Raw genomic sequence first — 16,317 nt, forward strand, 5'->3', positions numbered from 1 at the left:
GGTTCTCAAGCCCCTGTCAGGTGCAATGTAAGAAAAAAAGCCTCATGTAAGAAGCAATTTTGATTATGTTGATTCTTAAGGTGCCTGATGAGCTCCTGTATCTGTCTTGCATTTCTGCAGAGAACCACTCTGCCCCCCCTGATGTGACCACTGGCCTGGTGGAATACCTGCACCACGAGCGCCCGCAGGTCGCATCCGTGCGAGGAGTGCCCAGAGGCTACAGCAGCAGCATTCTGGAAACTGCAGATGGTGATTGCATTATAGACCTCCTACCTTTCCATCTGTGTCCCCTTGGATATATATCTACATATGCATCTTAATTTTATATTGCCTCAGAGCTTTAAATTTTGATAAAAACGTGTATTTGTATGTAATTTAACATACACAAATGAAAATCAGTATTCAACATGTTTTGTGTTGTGATTATTTTTACAAGCCCTGTAAAATATTGAAAGATTCACTATTTTTTTCCAAGCATTTTGATGCTTTCAGAATGGAATGAATGTTAAAGTGTAGTAAATACCTAGATCCCTGGAGAAAAGGACATTCTTCATGTTTCAGTTTAAATCTCATGAAGGGGCCAGTGGGCTTGAAAAGCTAAAATAAAGTATGAGAAGGTGTTTGCATCAGCCAGGTAGCCAAGGAACAGCATTGTTTGAAAGCAAATAGAAGTTTCTATGGTGGAAACTCTTACTGATTTAAGCTGTTTTCTAAACTAGGTACTCATCCTGAATGACTTTTCCACCAGAAAGTTATGTGTTTTAGTGTATTTTGGTTAATATATGATAAATAATAAATCTTTTCCATTTGGCAGGTGTCCCAGTGAATAGCAGAGTGTCCTCTAAAATCCAACAGCTGCTAAATACTTTGAAAAGACCGAAGCGCCCACCTTTGAAGGAGTTTTTTGTGGATGATTTTGAGGAACTGCTAGAAGGTTAATTTTCTTTCAGATACATTTTTTACTCCTTGTGTAAGTGGTTCATGACAGAACTGATCCCTAGCAAGTGTTGGTTTCTTTTTCTCAATAGAAAACTAGCCATACTAAAATTATACAGAGGAGCAAGAAAGATCATATGTTATCACAAGTGGAAGATAATCTTTAACTCAGCCCTCCTTCTCGGTGTGACATTTTTGAGCAGCTACCACTAGAGTTCCCTTACTATTGATTTGATACATGTAAGATACAATGCTTTTGTGATTCTAGTCTTTGCTGCCAGCTGGACTTCCATTGAGGTGCATGTAATTGTGGAAAGCTTCACTTGGAACCATTAATTTTGCTGGTTGTCTACATTGAGTGTTCACTAACTTCAACCAGGACTTTGCTAACTAAGATCAAGGTACTTCACTTTCTGGAGCCTTGTTAGACAGGCAAAGTGTCGTTTCTCATCACCTTTTGAGAATTCAGTGCAGCAAAAATCAGTGTCCGGATGTCACTGAAACCGTTGTCTCTGATAACCCTTCTTGACTTGGTGGAGGCTTTCATTGAAATAGATGTGGAGAACAAGTAGCAGAAAACAGCAGCTTTCCAGAGTAGAGAGAAGTGGGCTAGAGATTCAAATTCTGCTCTTTCAATAATGTGAAATCACAACTGTGAAGTGTTGGTCACTGTTTTTTGGGAAGCCAACAGATGATTAGCCTAGCATCATCATAAAGCAGAGGAGAAGAAGGATAGATGTGAGGAAGAGGTGAATGGTTCATAGAATAATCTGTGAAGTGTAACTTACACATTTTGTACAGATTGACATTTCCCTTTTACTGTGCTCTGATTTTAGTGCAACAGCCTGACCCAAATCAACCAAAGCCTGAAGGAAATGAAGTTAATGTACTTAAAGGGGAACCCCTGGGGGTTGTGACCAATTGGCCCCCCTCACTGCTGGCTGCCCTGCAGCGCTGGGGAACCACCCAGTCCAAAGCCCCTTGTCTGACAGCGCTGGATACCACTGGGAAAGCAATTTATACCCTGACCTATGGTATGTGTTGGAGCCAGCTGTGAGGAGGAATTAGGTGTTCATCATGAAATAACAGTTTCTCTTACTTGAGAGGGACTGCCTGTGCTTGTAACACATGGTTGGAGATTGCTGTAGCAATGTAAATTATTAACTCATTGTATGTGAAAAACGTTTTTAAAGAAGGAAGAGAAAATGTTTATTGCAAAACATATTGATTCTTTCCAAGTGACTATTTGTAAATCTCTTAGAGTTGTGTGGGTTTTTTCCTAAAAGAATGCTAAAAATAGCCCAGTGTAAATTGGGAGGTAGAAACAGATGACAAACAGTGCACTCTTCAGATTCCCAGAGGAGACATTCCACTTTAACATCTTCATGCAGAGCCTTATAGAGAAGACTCATACCTCAGGAGCATAATCAGGATGTTAATGGTGGGAGGTGAAACTTGCCTGTATTATTGAACTGAAAGTATTATAGTAAATTGCATTTTTGTGTCCTTCAGGGTAGCTCACTGCAGCATTTCACTGTATAATATGTTAGAATGTTAAACTTTATTGTTTGATGAAGGATGCAGGAAATATAGCTGAGCATCTACAGTAATTTAATTACTCTGCAGTGGAGCTTTGAGTGTTGTTTAGAATGTCATGTTTAGTTTTACATTTAAAATAAAAAAAATAAAACAATAAAATAAAAAAAAGAAAAGATAAACCAAAAAGAAGCTGAGTTCTAAATTGTACTTGGACTCAGCCAGCTGTTCTGATATAGTCATGCTTAGTGCATGTGTGAGGGACTGAGGTTTACCAATTAAATGTTAAAATTTTAGTTTCTCCTTTTTAATTTCTTCTATAATTCTTTAGGCAAGCTGTGGAGTCGAAGCTTGAAGTTAGCCTATACCCTGCTGAACAAGCTAACCACTAAGAATGAGCCCCTGCTGAAGCCTGGAGATCGGGTAGGCTGCTGTTGGAAGTGGTCCCTATGGATGAAATAGTGAGGAACAGCTTTAGCTGAAGAAAGCCTTGTAATAAAATAATACTTGTAATAATATACTGTGAAATAATTACTGTGACTTATAATAATACATTGTCTCAATACTTAGTATCTCTCTGCCTGGTTATCTATGAACCTGGACATTGTTGTGAAAATTTTGTTTCACAAATACAAAAGCAGCCTCCCTCTCTGCCAAATGACAAAAAAAAAAAAAGTATTTTCATATTTTACTTTATTTTTGTAGGTAGCTCTCGTATTCCCTAATAGTGATCCAGTTATGTTTATGGTGGCATTTTATGGATGTCTCCTGGCAGAACTTATTCCTGTCCCAATAGAAGTTCCACTGACAAGAAAGGTAGGTAGATACATTCAACATTTTTATTGTTTGATAAATAAGTGAAGTGCTTGTCTATGTGTGTATGTCTAAATCCTACAGTCCTTGTATGGGGTCCTTCAGAACCTGCTCTTTAGAAAGCATCAGGTGGACTGTTCAGTGTATATTCTGTGCTTGGAATTACATTAAGCTAGTAATTTAAGTATCTTAGGATATGTAATTGTAGAAATTATTTCTATCCATTATTTGCAAAAATATGTGCGGAAGTATTTCTCTGAGTACATCAGAGAAAGGTTGTCTTTTCAGCTCTCAGGCTGAGTATGAGGCAGGCAGAGACATCATAGTTACTGGAAATAAAGGTATAATCCTACACACCTGGAGATAGTTAGGAAAGACCTAAAAAGGTACAGGCTCTGTTCTTCAGTGTGTCAGGACTCAGAAACAGCATCAAAACAGTTTTCTGCTTTAGCAGAATTTATAAACATCCCTATTGGGTTGAGTAGGGATGTATAGCCATTGCTTCTGATGCTGCTTTCCTTACTACATCTGCTGCAAATCTTAGCTGGCATTAAGCAAAACTAAATTTTCTCAGTTATTCAAAGGTCTTATGGTATAGGCTTTTGTTTTTTCCTGTTACAAATTGAGTTACATTTTCTAAACAGGAAGAAGTTACAAAAAACTGTCCAAAAGCTTTGTTATTTGTAATTTTGCTATTTCTTTGTTTCTCTACAGGATGCTGGCAGTCAGCAGATTGGGTTTCTTTTGGGCAGCTGTGGAGTCACGTTAGCTTTAACCACTGATGCCTGCCAGAAAGGCCTCCCAAAAGCTCAGACTGGAGAGGTGGTGACATTCAAAGGTGTGGGTTTATTTTTTATGGGATAAAAAGCAGATATATTCATTTTTGCTGTCAAACTTCAGCTTTTGGGTTTGCTTGCATGATTCTTATAAAGAGCTGCCTTGATTATTGTGGTAGTGCTTTGTGCTGTTTCTTCCTATCTGGGGGTGGATTCTGCCTTTGTCATTATCCCTGAATACTGGGGGAAAACCTCTGATTTTTGGAACTATTGTGGCAGTAGCTTTTATTTTTCTTTGAAGGCTGGCCTCGTCTCATTTGGTTTGTGATTGATGGGAAGCATCTGGCAAAACCAGCCAAGGACTGGCATCCACAGGTCCGGGATGCCAGCACGGAGACTGCTTATATCGAGGTGATTTAGTGTAATGTGATCATTTCTGTGGTTACATAGTTCATGGGATGTTTTCTTCCTTTAAACTCTTGATACAATAAAAGAGATGGCTGTAATATTTTAAACTGTGAAAAAAGAGTGTTTCCATCAGGCTGCCAAGCAGACAGTTCAGTAACTGTGTGGAGTGAGGTTAAATATTGGAGATAATCAGCATTTTGGGATCCCCAGGACAATTTAATTGGATTAGAGAAATATTTTTTACCATATCAGTGTATCTGTGGACATAAATATATTTTTATGCTAGCTTTTTGAATTAAAAAAAGCTGGGTTTGTTTTTGTAATGTTTACAATTCTCTACTGTAAAATTTCTTGGTTTTGCTGTTAATCTAATGCTTGCATACACTTTCTCTTCTCAGTACAAAACAAGTAAAGAGGGCAGCACAGTGGGCATTACTGTATCTCATGCCTCCATGCTGGCACACTGTCATGCACTGACTCAGGCATGTGGTTATTCAGAAGGTAAGTTAGGTGTAACTTCAAAAGGATACTGACAGCTTTGCATCTTCAGACCATTTATATTGCATAATTGTGTCTGCTGTCTTTGGAGAACTTTAGATACAGAGTAGTAGCTTCAGCTTCAAAGGGAAGGACAAACTTCCTCATTTGTAAAGGGTGTGATGTGAGAAAGAGCATTAAGCCACCTATGAAATTGTAATCAAGGAGAGGATCTTTCTCTTCACCTAATCATGTCCCATAAAAGAACATCTCCCCAGGGATGTGAATATAGTGAGAGATCTGCTTGTTTGCAGTCATTCTTCCAATGTACAGCCATGAAATGTGCTTGTTTTTGACTATTTGCCTAGAGTTAATCTGTGCTACTACTTAAGCAAGTACTTTCCTGCATACATCCATCCTGTATCAGTGATAAGTAAGTTTTACCTAATCAATACAAGATATCCGGCAAAAATTGGGTTGAATCCTTGATTTAAAATCTTTGATTCTTTTTGTTTTTTTGAATCACATAAGATACTCAAATTCCTCAGAGAAAATACTGAAGAAAATTTAGTAGAGCCATGGTGGTATTTCTTACTGGATCCAATTATTTCAAATACAGATTAACTTTTTCAGTTCAGCTGAAGAAGTTTGCTTCTAGACTAAATTTTCAGTCTGCATTGTTCATTGGCAGATGTTACAAATGCACATAGAAGGGGTATTATAATGAATCAAGATCTTAAATACCATGTAATATTCTAGTCTAGTAATCATAATTCAAAGGTGGTTGCAGTAGGTTATAAAAGGCACTTGGAGCTTAAGCAGCCTGTTTGTTATACGCAACAGAGCTTTGGTTTCTTAGCAGTCATGAAAGTTTCAGAGTTGCTTTAACAAATATTTCCAGTTCTTAAGCACTTTTATAAATATGCTTTTTAAATCTGATATTTTTTCCTTCACTTTCAGCTGAAACACTAACAAATGTCTTGGATTTCAAAAGAGAGGCTGGCCTTTGGCATGGAGTGTTAACGGTGAGTACTGCATGAAGGGCAAAAACCTGCAGCAATTTGCTTCTTTCATTGGTAGTGTACTGATATCAGAATGAGGCTATAAATTCATCAGTTCTCTCAAATGGTTTTTGTTTCAATATTTCTATTTTTCAGAATAAACTTGCTTTTTCAGTAGCTTGTGTAGCCTATTTTTTCAGAGTATATGCATAGTTTTCACTAGCACTTAACTGTAAGACTTATGCTGTAGCTGTGATGATGGGTGGGTTTATTTAAGCATTGTTACATGTTCTATATTTTTTAAGCCACTTGGAAGTTTATTTTTTAATTTCTTTCCTGTAGAGTGTTATGAACAGGATGCATGTCATCAGTATTCCCTATGCATTAATGAAGGTTAATCCCCTTTCCTGGATACAGAAAGTCTGCTTATACAAAGGTACCCTAAAGGTTGTTTTAATTCACCCATCTCTTTTTGGTTTATTAAAAACAAATTAAATTGTTTGTGCAGAATGTCTTTGTACACCACTGAGTACCCCATTTCAGTGTCTGTGTGCTCATAGTTTCACTGATGAGTGACGTTGATGGCTTCTTCTGAGAGACCTTTAAAGAAACTGTGTTTCTTAGTATTTGAATTTGTAGCAAGCATTCAAATTCTATGATCAAGTCCATCTGGAGATATTGAGCATACATGTGTTATAGTAGTTGAATATTTGGCATTTGTATTTGTTTTCTACGTTTGTAGTGTCATAAATTTTGTGTGTAGTTTCAGGAATTTGTGTAAATACACAAGAATACTTACATAATTTTATAATTGATCTTTATTTTGTTCTGCACATGCAGCATAATTATTGTTTTGATTTCCAGCCCGTGTAGCAGTAGTAAAATCACGTGATATGCACTGGTCACTTTTGGCTCAGAGGGATCAGAGAGATGTCAGCCTGAGCTCCTTACGGATGTTAATAGTGGCAGATGGAGCCAATCCATGTGAGTATGGATGTGTTTCCCGAGTGTCAGTCTTGCCATGATCCTGTTTGTTGTAAGCCCTGTGTCAGAGCTGATGCTTGGGGAGTTAAGCAGTTTGTTCTGTAGTAAAACACTTAATTGTGTGCCAGTGATGCCACTGTTTTTTCATTGCTGTTTGCTTTTCTTGGCTATATTTACCAGTGTAACCAGTGAACTTCATGTTTTCATGAGTGTTATACTCATCCATGAATTGACTTGAACGGATAACCACAAGATATAAATATAGATATAAACCACTTTGGGCCAAGTGCTAGAGGCCTGATAGAATTGTGAAGGTGTGTCAGAAGTGTTTGATATTCAAGTGCTGTGACCTCTGTAAGAAACAATCAGATAGGAGCTGTCTAGGCAGTTGACATAAAATTACCCTTAGTGACAAAATATTCTGATCCCTGAAGGACTTTCCATTTTACTAAGTGCTGGGGAGTGCTGCCAGTGGAGGAGTAGGCAGCTGGGAATTTCATTCAGCATAGTTGTTAGTCACTAGTTCTTTCTCCAAATCTACTCTCTTACAGTAAACTTGGAATACCTCTCAGACAATTTGGAAGACTATTTGGTTTGTGTATGAAGGCAACAGTATTAATATAACTGAGCTGAGTGTGAGCACAGACTTTGAAATTCCTGCAGTCCAAGCTTTCCTGCTCTTAGAAAAATATTTCTAATTATGTGATGGCTCTTTCTAGGGTCAATATCTTCCTGTGACGCATTCCTGAATGTATTTCAATCCAGAGGTTTGAGACCAGAAGTAATCTGTCCCTGTGCTAGTTCTTCAGAGGCACTAACTGTTGCTATCCGCAGGTAATTCACTTTTCTCACAAGTGAACTGAATGTTTCCTTGACTATTGAATTGTGTCATAGAATCACAGAATGCTTTGGGTTGGAAGGAGTTCAAACCCCCCCACCATGGGCAGGAGCACCTTGCACTACACCAGGTTGTTCCAACCCACATCCAACCTGGCCTTAAACACTTCCAGGGATGGGGAATCTCATGTTAAGATGATAGTCAGAAAATAACCATGACCCACATAGAGATGCCCAAAGACCTAGGCAGAGGGAATGTAAAGCTCACACTTTCACTGAAGGATGAGTGATTTTTGTTTGGTTTCTTTAAAAAGTTTCATGTTTTCTGAGACCAGTCAGGCAAAAGGTGTTTTTTTCATGCTTTGGGAAAGTGAGGTCTCATCCTCACTGGAGTTATTGGAGGGCCTTTTAAAATGCCCCCAAAATAAGACCTACTTATTTGGGAGGAAGAAGATGGTGAATCCTCAATCAATTGCTTATGTATGATGATTTGTAAACAGGGGCCTAAAATTAAAAAAAAATAAAAAATTGTAACTGGTCTGAAAAATACCGTTGGATTTCTGGAGATGGCAAGGGATGCTCCAAGAAAAAGAAATACTTTATTAATTAATTATTAATAGATACATGGATGGGCTATGCTGGAATTTTTTGATAGCGGTTCTGATCAAAATGTGCTTTTTCAGAAAGTCAACTTCAAGAAAACTTGAAACAAAAAGCTGAAATTATGGAGAGTTTGTTTTAGCTCTTTCTTCATTTAGTTACCATATAAGTCTTGAAATCTTGTTTGTTCAAAGTGAGAAATCATTCTTTTTCTTAACCTCACCAAGCCTAAGAAACCAGCACAATGTTTTCAGTGACTCTATCACCAGTTAATTTATAGCTAACTGGACTTTGTCTTCCAGACCTTCTGAACTGGGTGGCCCCCCTCCAGGAAAAGCAGTGTTATCCATGAATTGTCTGAGTTTCGGTGTGATCCGAGTGGATACAGAGGAGAAGTTGTCAGTGTTAACTGTGCAGGATGTTGGGCAGATTATGCCTGGAGGTAGGAAAGCATTTTGTGTAGGTTTCAGCATATTCCAAATAAGTTTCCTTTACTATTACACTTGTGTGCATGGAATAAATAAAAATGTTAATTTCCTTTAAGGTAGTATGAGTTATGTTTTGACACATTACCTAAATACATGATGGATTAGAATTTCATGAGCAATAAATCTGAATGACTGTAGATTTTGGTACGGGTAAATGATTTTGGCTCGTTGCAGAATTGTTTTTGGAATGGAATGGAGTGGAGTGGAATATGATAGAATATTTCAGTTGAAAGGGACTTCATCTCAAACCCTGCAAAGATGATGGAACAACTAATTCTGGAAACTATTTTCTCATGCCCATGGAGTATAAGAAAGTGATCAGGAGTTACCTGGAGTAACCTATTTCCTAATGACATCTGTTTGCAACACTGTGGTTCCTGAATTAGGTAGAGCTGGGTATTGTTCCTCAGCCCATTAATTGAAGAGACTTTGTCTCATCCTTATTGTTCTCATTTGACACCCAGCTGCATTTGGAGAAGAGAACACTCTGAAGAAGGTTAGTAAAGGTAGGGTGCCAGACCAAACCTAAAACTGTGAGCAGTGGGATGAAGGAGTGGACACTTGGTGCCATCTACTCCAGCTTTTAGGCTGGCAGTTCCATGGCATTGTCTGTACTACTAGCTTCAGGCCCTGACCTGCTCTGATGTGCTTGGAGAGGATGTAGTACAGATATTTTGGAATTTTCCTCACCCCTCAAGTTTATTGTGTAGTTACCAAAGAACCTGCTTGATTCTGGTCATGCCCCTGGCACCTTTGCTATTCTTGGTCTCCTTATGAGCTTCCTGCCTTGCAAGGCAGTGGTTCTAAAGCCCTGTTCTCTGTAGAGCATATACTCAAGGTAAAGTGGGAGACTCAACTTGTGTAATTCCAGCAACAACCTCTTCTCTGTACACCAAAGCCCCTAATGCAGGTAAGAGGAGGTAGACAGCTTCCCACTCTGCTGATGAAAATTTCAGCCATTGTATGCTAGTCTCATTGGTCTTGTTTAATTTTCCTTATTATCCCCAGAAGCCCTTTGCCACCCCTGAAGTCAATGGTTCAGTTGTTATTAACTTAGATATGTTAGAGGTCCCTTCTGAAGACTGAGCAGAAGCTCTGTACTTCATAACAAATCGAAGCAGAGGAGTCGGTTGGTTGTTGTGTAGCTTCTCTCAAGTTTTTTGTTTTGTAATAAGACCTTTTGAAGTTGTTTTGAAAGTCCATAATAAAATACAAGGAAGGCAGTAGTAACTTCAGCCTCACAGGTGGACTTGATCTTAAAGGTCTTTTCCAACCTAATCAATTCTCTGACTCTGGGACTGGCATCAGTGTCTCAAAAAAATAGTGATTTTTCTGCTTCAACTGGAATACAGATGGCACGTACTGCTACTGCTGTCTATTTTGGGTGTCCACACTACTGCTGTCCCCTTGAAACCTCACTGAAATTCAGCTGTGCTCCCAATGTTTTCCTTAGATTATAGGTTAGACACAGGGACCTGAAAGGAGCGAGTTTACATGCCCTTGAGGTAGTCATGAATCCTTTGGTGAACTGACTGAGCTTAAACTCAATGTTGTTGCTGTTCAAAAAACTGGTATTAGATGCAGGATCAATTGAAATCTTTCTTTGGATCAGTTTATCTTGTATGGCCCCACCTCTATGGCCCCCTTGCTACCAAAAACCAGGCCATGCAAAACCAACACAGGGATGCTCCTGGCTTTGCTGTAGGCTTGCTCTCACAGCAAAGTGTGCTTGACTGCACTAAGGCACAAAGCTGCCTGCAGCTATTATTCATATTCAAGTGTTGAAGCTGTAAGTCCCCTGGGTTAATTTTCCACAGAACATCTGCTCAGGGGCGGGTTCAAATCTGCCTTAGGATGTTGGAAAAGTTCCCTGTATGCTTATGGCTAAGTAATTTCACCTCATTATGAGTTGTCAAAAAATACGACTCTGCCCTTGTGAAATGCCTGATTCAGCAGTCAGAGGGATCTGTGAAAAAGCCTTTCTCCTTTGTCAGAAGTCCTTGGGGCATTGTCTGGCAAATCTAGGGGACTGTTCTGGATTAGGGTGCCACTGACAGGCAGTGATAATGCTACCATGACTTTCTGCATGAGTAAGAAGCGTCAAGTGACTTATCTGATTCTGTGAGGGGAGAAGAGTAAAATGTGTACTATTAACTGTCTCAGAGTGATGTGACTTGTAATTGCTGGCTGTTGCTATTTGAAAATACAGTAGTAAGTGGTAAAACTACTTGTAGGTTAAGCAGAATTTGGGCAATTTAATTCATTAACTCCTTTTAAACCCTTTCTACCATTGAGCTGTCAGAATCTGGGGCAGATTTGTCTCAATTTATCCACATACTAAGAATTCCAGCAGAAATTTCTCTGTACATTCCTTAAGTCAGAATATACGTGATAGATTTCATTATGAAGGGTAATTGATAACTTTTGTCTCTTAAAAAAACCTGTGGAGTATGAAGGAAGTCAGAAGACTAGCAGCTACTTACAGGGGAGTGCTAAATGAAAAAAAATTAATGAGTTAAGTGAATTAATTACTTAGTTTCAAATGGGTCTGCATGTACATTCTAACAGTGGAGATAATTGTGCCTTACTTGGTAAGATTTATGCCTTTTCCTGTGTAGTATTCATGGAGGGTGTGTCCTTGTCCCTTCTGGCTTGGTGTTTGGCATACAGGAGAGAACATACCACCACCTGCTCGTTGCCCCTCTGCTGACTGATGAGTCTTGATCTGCTTTTGGTTTTGTATTTCTTCCTGAAGGCTTTGTCCTATCTTCTGATCTCCACTGAACTTGGAAGTCTGATCTAGCCTTTCAAATACTTTGTGCCATAGGAGCTCACAATCCTGAATTTCGTTTGGAAATGGTCAAGCCAAATGGTTTTGATCTCATTACCTGTGAAGATCTCTGACATGCTTTATTCAGGAATTGCCTGGTTAAAAGGTCATGGATAAAATGTCCGCTCACACCCTCCTTTTCTTCAGATCTTGCTTTTTTTCTGAGATGGTAGCCTACCTGCTATGGGGATCTTACTCAACAGAGCCATCAGCACCAGGGTCATGTGTTACTGCTGTTTAATCCATAGGCCATTCTTGATGCCACATTCCCTTCATGTTCATTATCTACCATGAGTGCCCATCACAATACCCTCAAGAGCTGTGCCAGCATCCACAGGGAAATCTCCTCAAAGATAGCTGGAATTCTTAAGAGAAAATCTGGTATGAATTCCCATGGAATCCTGTCATGAAGGAATGATGTTTTACCCCAACTTTTGACCACCTTGGGCTATTTTGCATAGTTTCTATCTGGGATTGGCATTACTAAATTTGGCTCCGAACAATATTCGGCTCATTTTTTCAAATTGGAGAGTAAAGATGGTAGGGGGAGTGCCAAATCTCTTTTCTTCTGCCCATTCTCAGCCTCCAGCTTTCACATCAACTGGAATGTGATTGCCGTGTTATCTGTCATCTTGGAAGCATATTACACCTTAAGTTTGAGCCTGGATATGTTGCTTGATGGATATATTAACTTAACTGCAGTTAAGTTTGTCTCCCTTCTACTTCCCAACTAATCCTTTCCATTCTTTTACTGGGATCCTTCTCATGTTCTTTTTTTGACAAAAGCTAAATCCCAGTAGCTTCTAATCATACAAAGGCTGGTTCCTAGAAACAACAGCTGCTTTCTTACACTCGAGCAGAAAATTTCAGTTTGGCACCAAATTTTGGGCTTCTGCAAGATCTTCGGCAGTGAACAGAATCATGTTCTGGATTGTGACTGCATTCAGTATCTTTTCTGGAAGTTTAGGGAGATGGTTCCAATTTCCTAAATGTTGGGATGCTCACATTGTCTCCAGCCCATGGATGTCTTGTATTTCATTGTTTCCTCTGTTCATGTCTGAGCAAACATTTGCCTAGGTTCTGGTATTTGCCACAGCACATCTTCACGGCAGAGGGCTCTGGTTCCTTTATCTCAGTGGAAAGAGTTGTTACAGAAGAACTTGGTGAAGCTTTCAGGTTTTTTTTCCTAAGATTGTGGGTTAAAAGCACCTCTTTTCTACTCAGCCCTTAGAATTTATCATATTCATCAGGTCTGTGTTCCTCTGGGCTTGAGTCTTCACACAGTGGCACAACATCCACTGCAGAACTTCTTCTGGAGACCTGTGCCAGTGTGTGTTTGGGATAAGACGTTTTCTTCCAACTTAGATGTTAACTTTGGATGCTCATGATCTAGATTTATGTTCATCCTCATCTGGGAAGTTGGCTTGCTTTATGCCTATTGCCCTTTCCACAGGAGCAGGAAGAGGTTCAGGTCTGCATTTGATATCCCCATATGCTGTTTTGCTCAAGGATGAGGTTTCTCTGGAAACCCTGGAAATACCTTCCACAGTGATTCTAGAGGCATTTTATCCTGGCATTTTAGTATTTTTGCTACGACTTCCTGCTTCTAGAAGAGAAGTTCTTACTAAAGACTGTAATCCAAGGGTAGCTTTAGTATATGGATCCACTATGAAATGCTGGAAAGGGAACAAGAGAGCACTTCCTGACCCTCATCAGTACCTTTGGTCACAGCCTTCTGCTGGGCAGGCCCTTTGCATTCTTCTTGCATTCCTGCTGTGCTAGTCTTGAAACATCCAGAGCTGAATCCAGTCTTTGGTAGGGCATCAGTGCCATCCTTTGCACAGCAAGATTCTCATCTCCTGCCAGGATACTCCTTGGCAAGTTTGCCTGCTGCAAGTCGCCATCTGTCAGAATGTACATGTGGACTCATTTGAAGAAAGAAAGCTTTCTTAGCAGAGTCTGTGTTCTTCGTGACATGCAGTCCACATGTACATTCCTGTCCCATCTGCTTTTCCCTTCTCTTTAATTCTTTTTCAGATGCAATGCTGTTGAGAGAGACTGAAATGGTGGTAGATGCACTCTCTTGTATGTCACACATGAAGCAGGAAAAGGAGGAGAAGCAAGAGTAGAGGCTCCACAGATACTGCAGAAGGGCAGCCTTGCAGTATATCCTGGCAGGACAGAACTGTGCCTGCTGTTAGAATGTACCTGTAGACTACCTGTATCATACATTGGTTACTGGTAAGTATTTTTTTTTTTTACTTGGTCAGGGTGATAGGATTGTCCTTTGGCTTCACAGATGGAGCATCATTTAGGGACTGCAGGCTGATCTGTTGGTTTTTCCATGTTTGTGAATACAGTGAGGGCTGTACATTTGTTAATGCCCACAAACTGTGCTTTCTCCAGTTATTACCACTTCCCTTCGCATCATTGTTTAAGTGTTACATACAGAGTTCTGATGTTTGCTCAAGTTATTTCCTCTAGTAATAAACTATTTTTTCAGGTCCAATTTACCACTGAGTTTTATTTTTTCTTCCTAAATTGCAAAATATGGGGTTTTGCATGACTGACAGTTCATACTGTAGATTTTAATTTCAGACGTCTTGTTCACACATACAATATCCAGAAGCTGTACCAGAAGTTGAGTAGCATCTCTTTACTTGGTCACCCAAGGTTATCATTGCATGGTTTCAAACAATTACTAATTACTTCTAGTTGTTCTGATAGGTAATTTTTATGAAACCGAGATAATTTAGAGGTTGATGTATTGGCAGGGTGAATGATTATCTCACCTATTCAGACTGAGAATGCTGGCAATTGGAAAACTTCCCTAAGGTTTGAAAACGTACCCACAAATCCATTTTACCACCAGTCGCTGGTCAATGCACACAGCAGAGTTGGTTTTGCCATGTTTATTCTGTATTGACCTGGGCAGATTTATTGGTTTCTTTCTTGATCTTGAGTCTTAACCTCCCTCAGTCCATTGTGGCTTGGAGTCAGCTGCACCTGATGTGGAGGCTGTGAAGGGCTGTAAGAAAAAAACATTGCATTTGTGAACTTGGAGAACAGATTGCACAGTCTGTCAAGAAGCTAAAGTGAACTGTCTTACATGCTGTGGTTTTGCTGTAGCTGATGAATAATTGATATTAAAATCTTTATCTTCAGTGGCAGAGCACCATGTGTGTCAGCTGCTGGAGAAGCCTAACACTGTGATTCTGTGTTCTTCCTCTGTGCAGCCAGCATGTGTGTTGTAAAGGTGGATGGAACTCCTTATCTGTGTAAAGCTGATGAGGTTGGAGAAATATGTGTGAATTCAGGAGCAACTGGGTCAGCATATTTTGGCCTCCTCGGAATCACCAAGAATGTATTTGAGGTTTGGATTTCTTTGTAATTGTTATATTTCTAATATTTCTCCTTGCAAATAGACTTCTTTATTCCTTAAAGGTCTTTTTTTTTGGGGGGGGGGGGGGGCGTGTTTTATTCTTTGCTTTGCTTTTTAGTTAGTTAGAAAAAAGCCCTGGCCAGGTACACTTCGCTTCATTCACAGAATCATAAGAAGACATTCTGTCTCTTACAACCAAAAAATACCAAGTGTCACCTGCAGTCAGTCAGCTTCTGTATTCCACAGTCCAGTGTAGTGCCTATGTGAGCATTTAAATTTGTCTTAGCTCTGAATTAACACAGTGGTCTTACATATAGTTACCTGAAGGCATTTCAATCTTTCTGCCCATATTTTTCCTTGCAGTGGTACCCCATTTCATGTATTCTGGCAGGAAAGGAGTGAAAATCCTTATCAGTCCAGTGAGTGTCTGAATCCTTCTGTGTTGTTCCAGGCCATCCCAGTGACGGCAGCTGGCATGCCTGTATCAGACCAACCCTTCACAAGAACAGGATTGCTTGGCTTTGTGGGTCCTGTAAGTGTGAACAAGCCCTCAGGGCCCTGCTTTGTCCTGACTCCCAACTCTAAAGAGATGCCCCTGAATTCAGTAGAACTTTGTGTCAGGGCACCAACCTCCTATAGATCTCAAGAGTATTGTTGGCTTGAGTCAGGCATGTATTGCCAGGAGTGAGGTTTGTCTGCTCTGTTTCTAATCCTTCCTTCTTTTCAGGACTATTTGGTGTTTGTGGTAGGAAAATTGGATGGCTTGATGACAGTCAGTGGCCGCAGGCACAATGCAGATGATGTGGTAGCCACCGCCTTGGCAGTTGAACCCATGAAGTTCGTTTATCGGGGAAGGTCAGTGTATTAAAAACTTCAACACTGCTGATTCAGCTTTGTTGCTCCTTTTTTAACCCACAGGCAGTCATCAAGTGACACAGCATACACAGGAGCAATGCACATAAACTTTCTCATGTGTGTTTTGTATGAAAGTTGACTAGATTGTGAATTTGGTTGTTCCTGCTTACTTGAAAGACAAATACTGACACCTTGATTCATGCATAATAGATTTTAAATTACTTTCACACAGTTTAAAGGTAGATCTTAAAGTGTCTGTTAAAACTTCTTTCAAAGTTTCTCCTAAGACACTCAAATGAAGCTCGTATGCCAGATGTAAAACACTTCTGTCCCCTGAGCCTTTTGGGTGGCTGAGGGAGGAACTGTGCAGCCTTTTCTAAAGAACAAACTAGGC

At 39.7% G+C, this 16,317-nt stretch overlaps 1 protein-coding gene across 2 annotated transcripts in view; it reads left to right on the forward strand.

The window, feature by feature from the left end:
- Positions 1–16,317, forward strand: part of DIP2A (DIP2 acetate--CoA ligase A) — a 73,620-nt gene that overhangs the window by 42,459 nt on the left and 14,844 nt on the right. For both annotated transcript variants that reach the window (XM_005528922.3, XM_088058707.1), the window contains exons 6-21: positions 121–249; positions 815–934; positions 1,773–1,970; positions 2,804–2,895; positions 3,178–3,288; positions 4,000–4,123; positions 4,363–4,472; positions 4,868–4,970; positions 5,907–5,971; positions 6,290–6,383; positions 6,812–6,931; positions 7,651–7,765; positions 8,671–8,810; positions 14,923–15,059; positions 15,520–15,600; positions 15,796–15,923. In XM_005528922.3, coding sequence (XP_005528979.2) covers positions 121–249; positions 815–934; positions 1,773–1,970; positions 2,804–2,895; positions 3,178–3,288; positions 4,000–4,123; positions 4,363–4,472; positions 4,868–4,970; positions 5,907–5,971; positions 6,290–6,383; positions 6,812–6,931; positions 7,651–7,765; positions 8,671–8,810; positions 14,923–15,059; positions 15,520–15,600; positions 15,796–15,923 — 1,867 coding nt within the window. The remainder of the gene's footprint in view (positions 1–120; positions 250–814; positions 935–1,772; positions 1,971–2,803; positions 2,896–3,177; positions 3,289–3,999; positions 4,124–4,362; positions 4,473–4,867; positions 4,971–5,906; positions 5,972–6,289; positions 6,384–6,811; positions 6,932–7,650; positions 7,766–8,670; positions 8,811–14,922; positions 15,060–15,519; positions 15,601–15,795; positions 15,924–16,317) is intronic.

Source organism: Pseudopodoces humilis, chromosome 8, assembly GCF_049639895.1.
Source record: "Pseudopodoces humilis isolate 2021_Gansu_Grassland_sample_001 chromosome 8, ASM4963989v1, whole genome shotgun sequence".
NCBI classification, from domain to species: Eukaryota; Metazoa; Chordata; class Aves; order Passeriformes; family Paridae; genus Pseudopodoces; species Pseudopodoces humilis.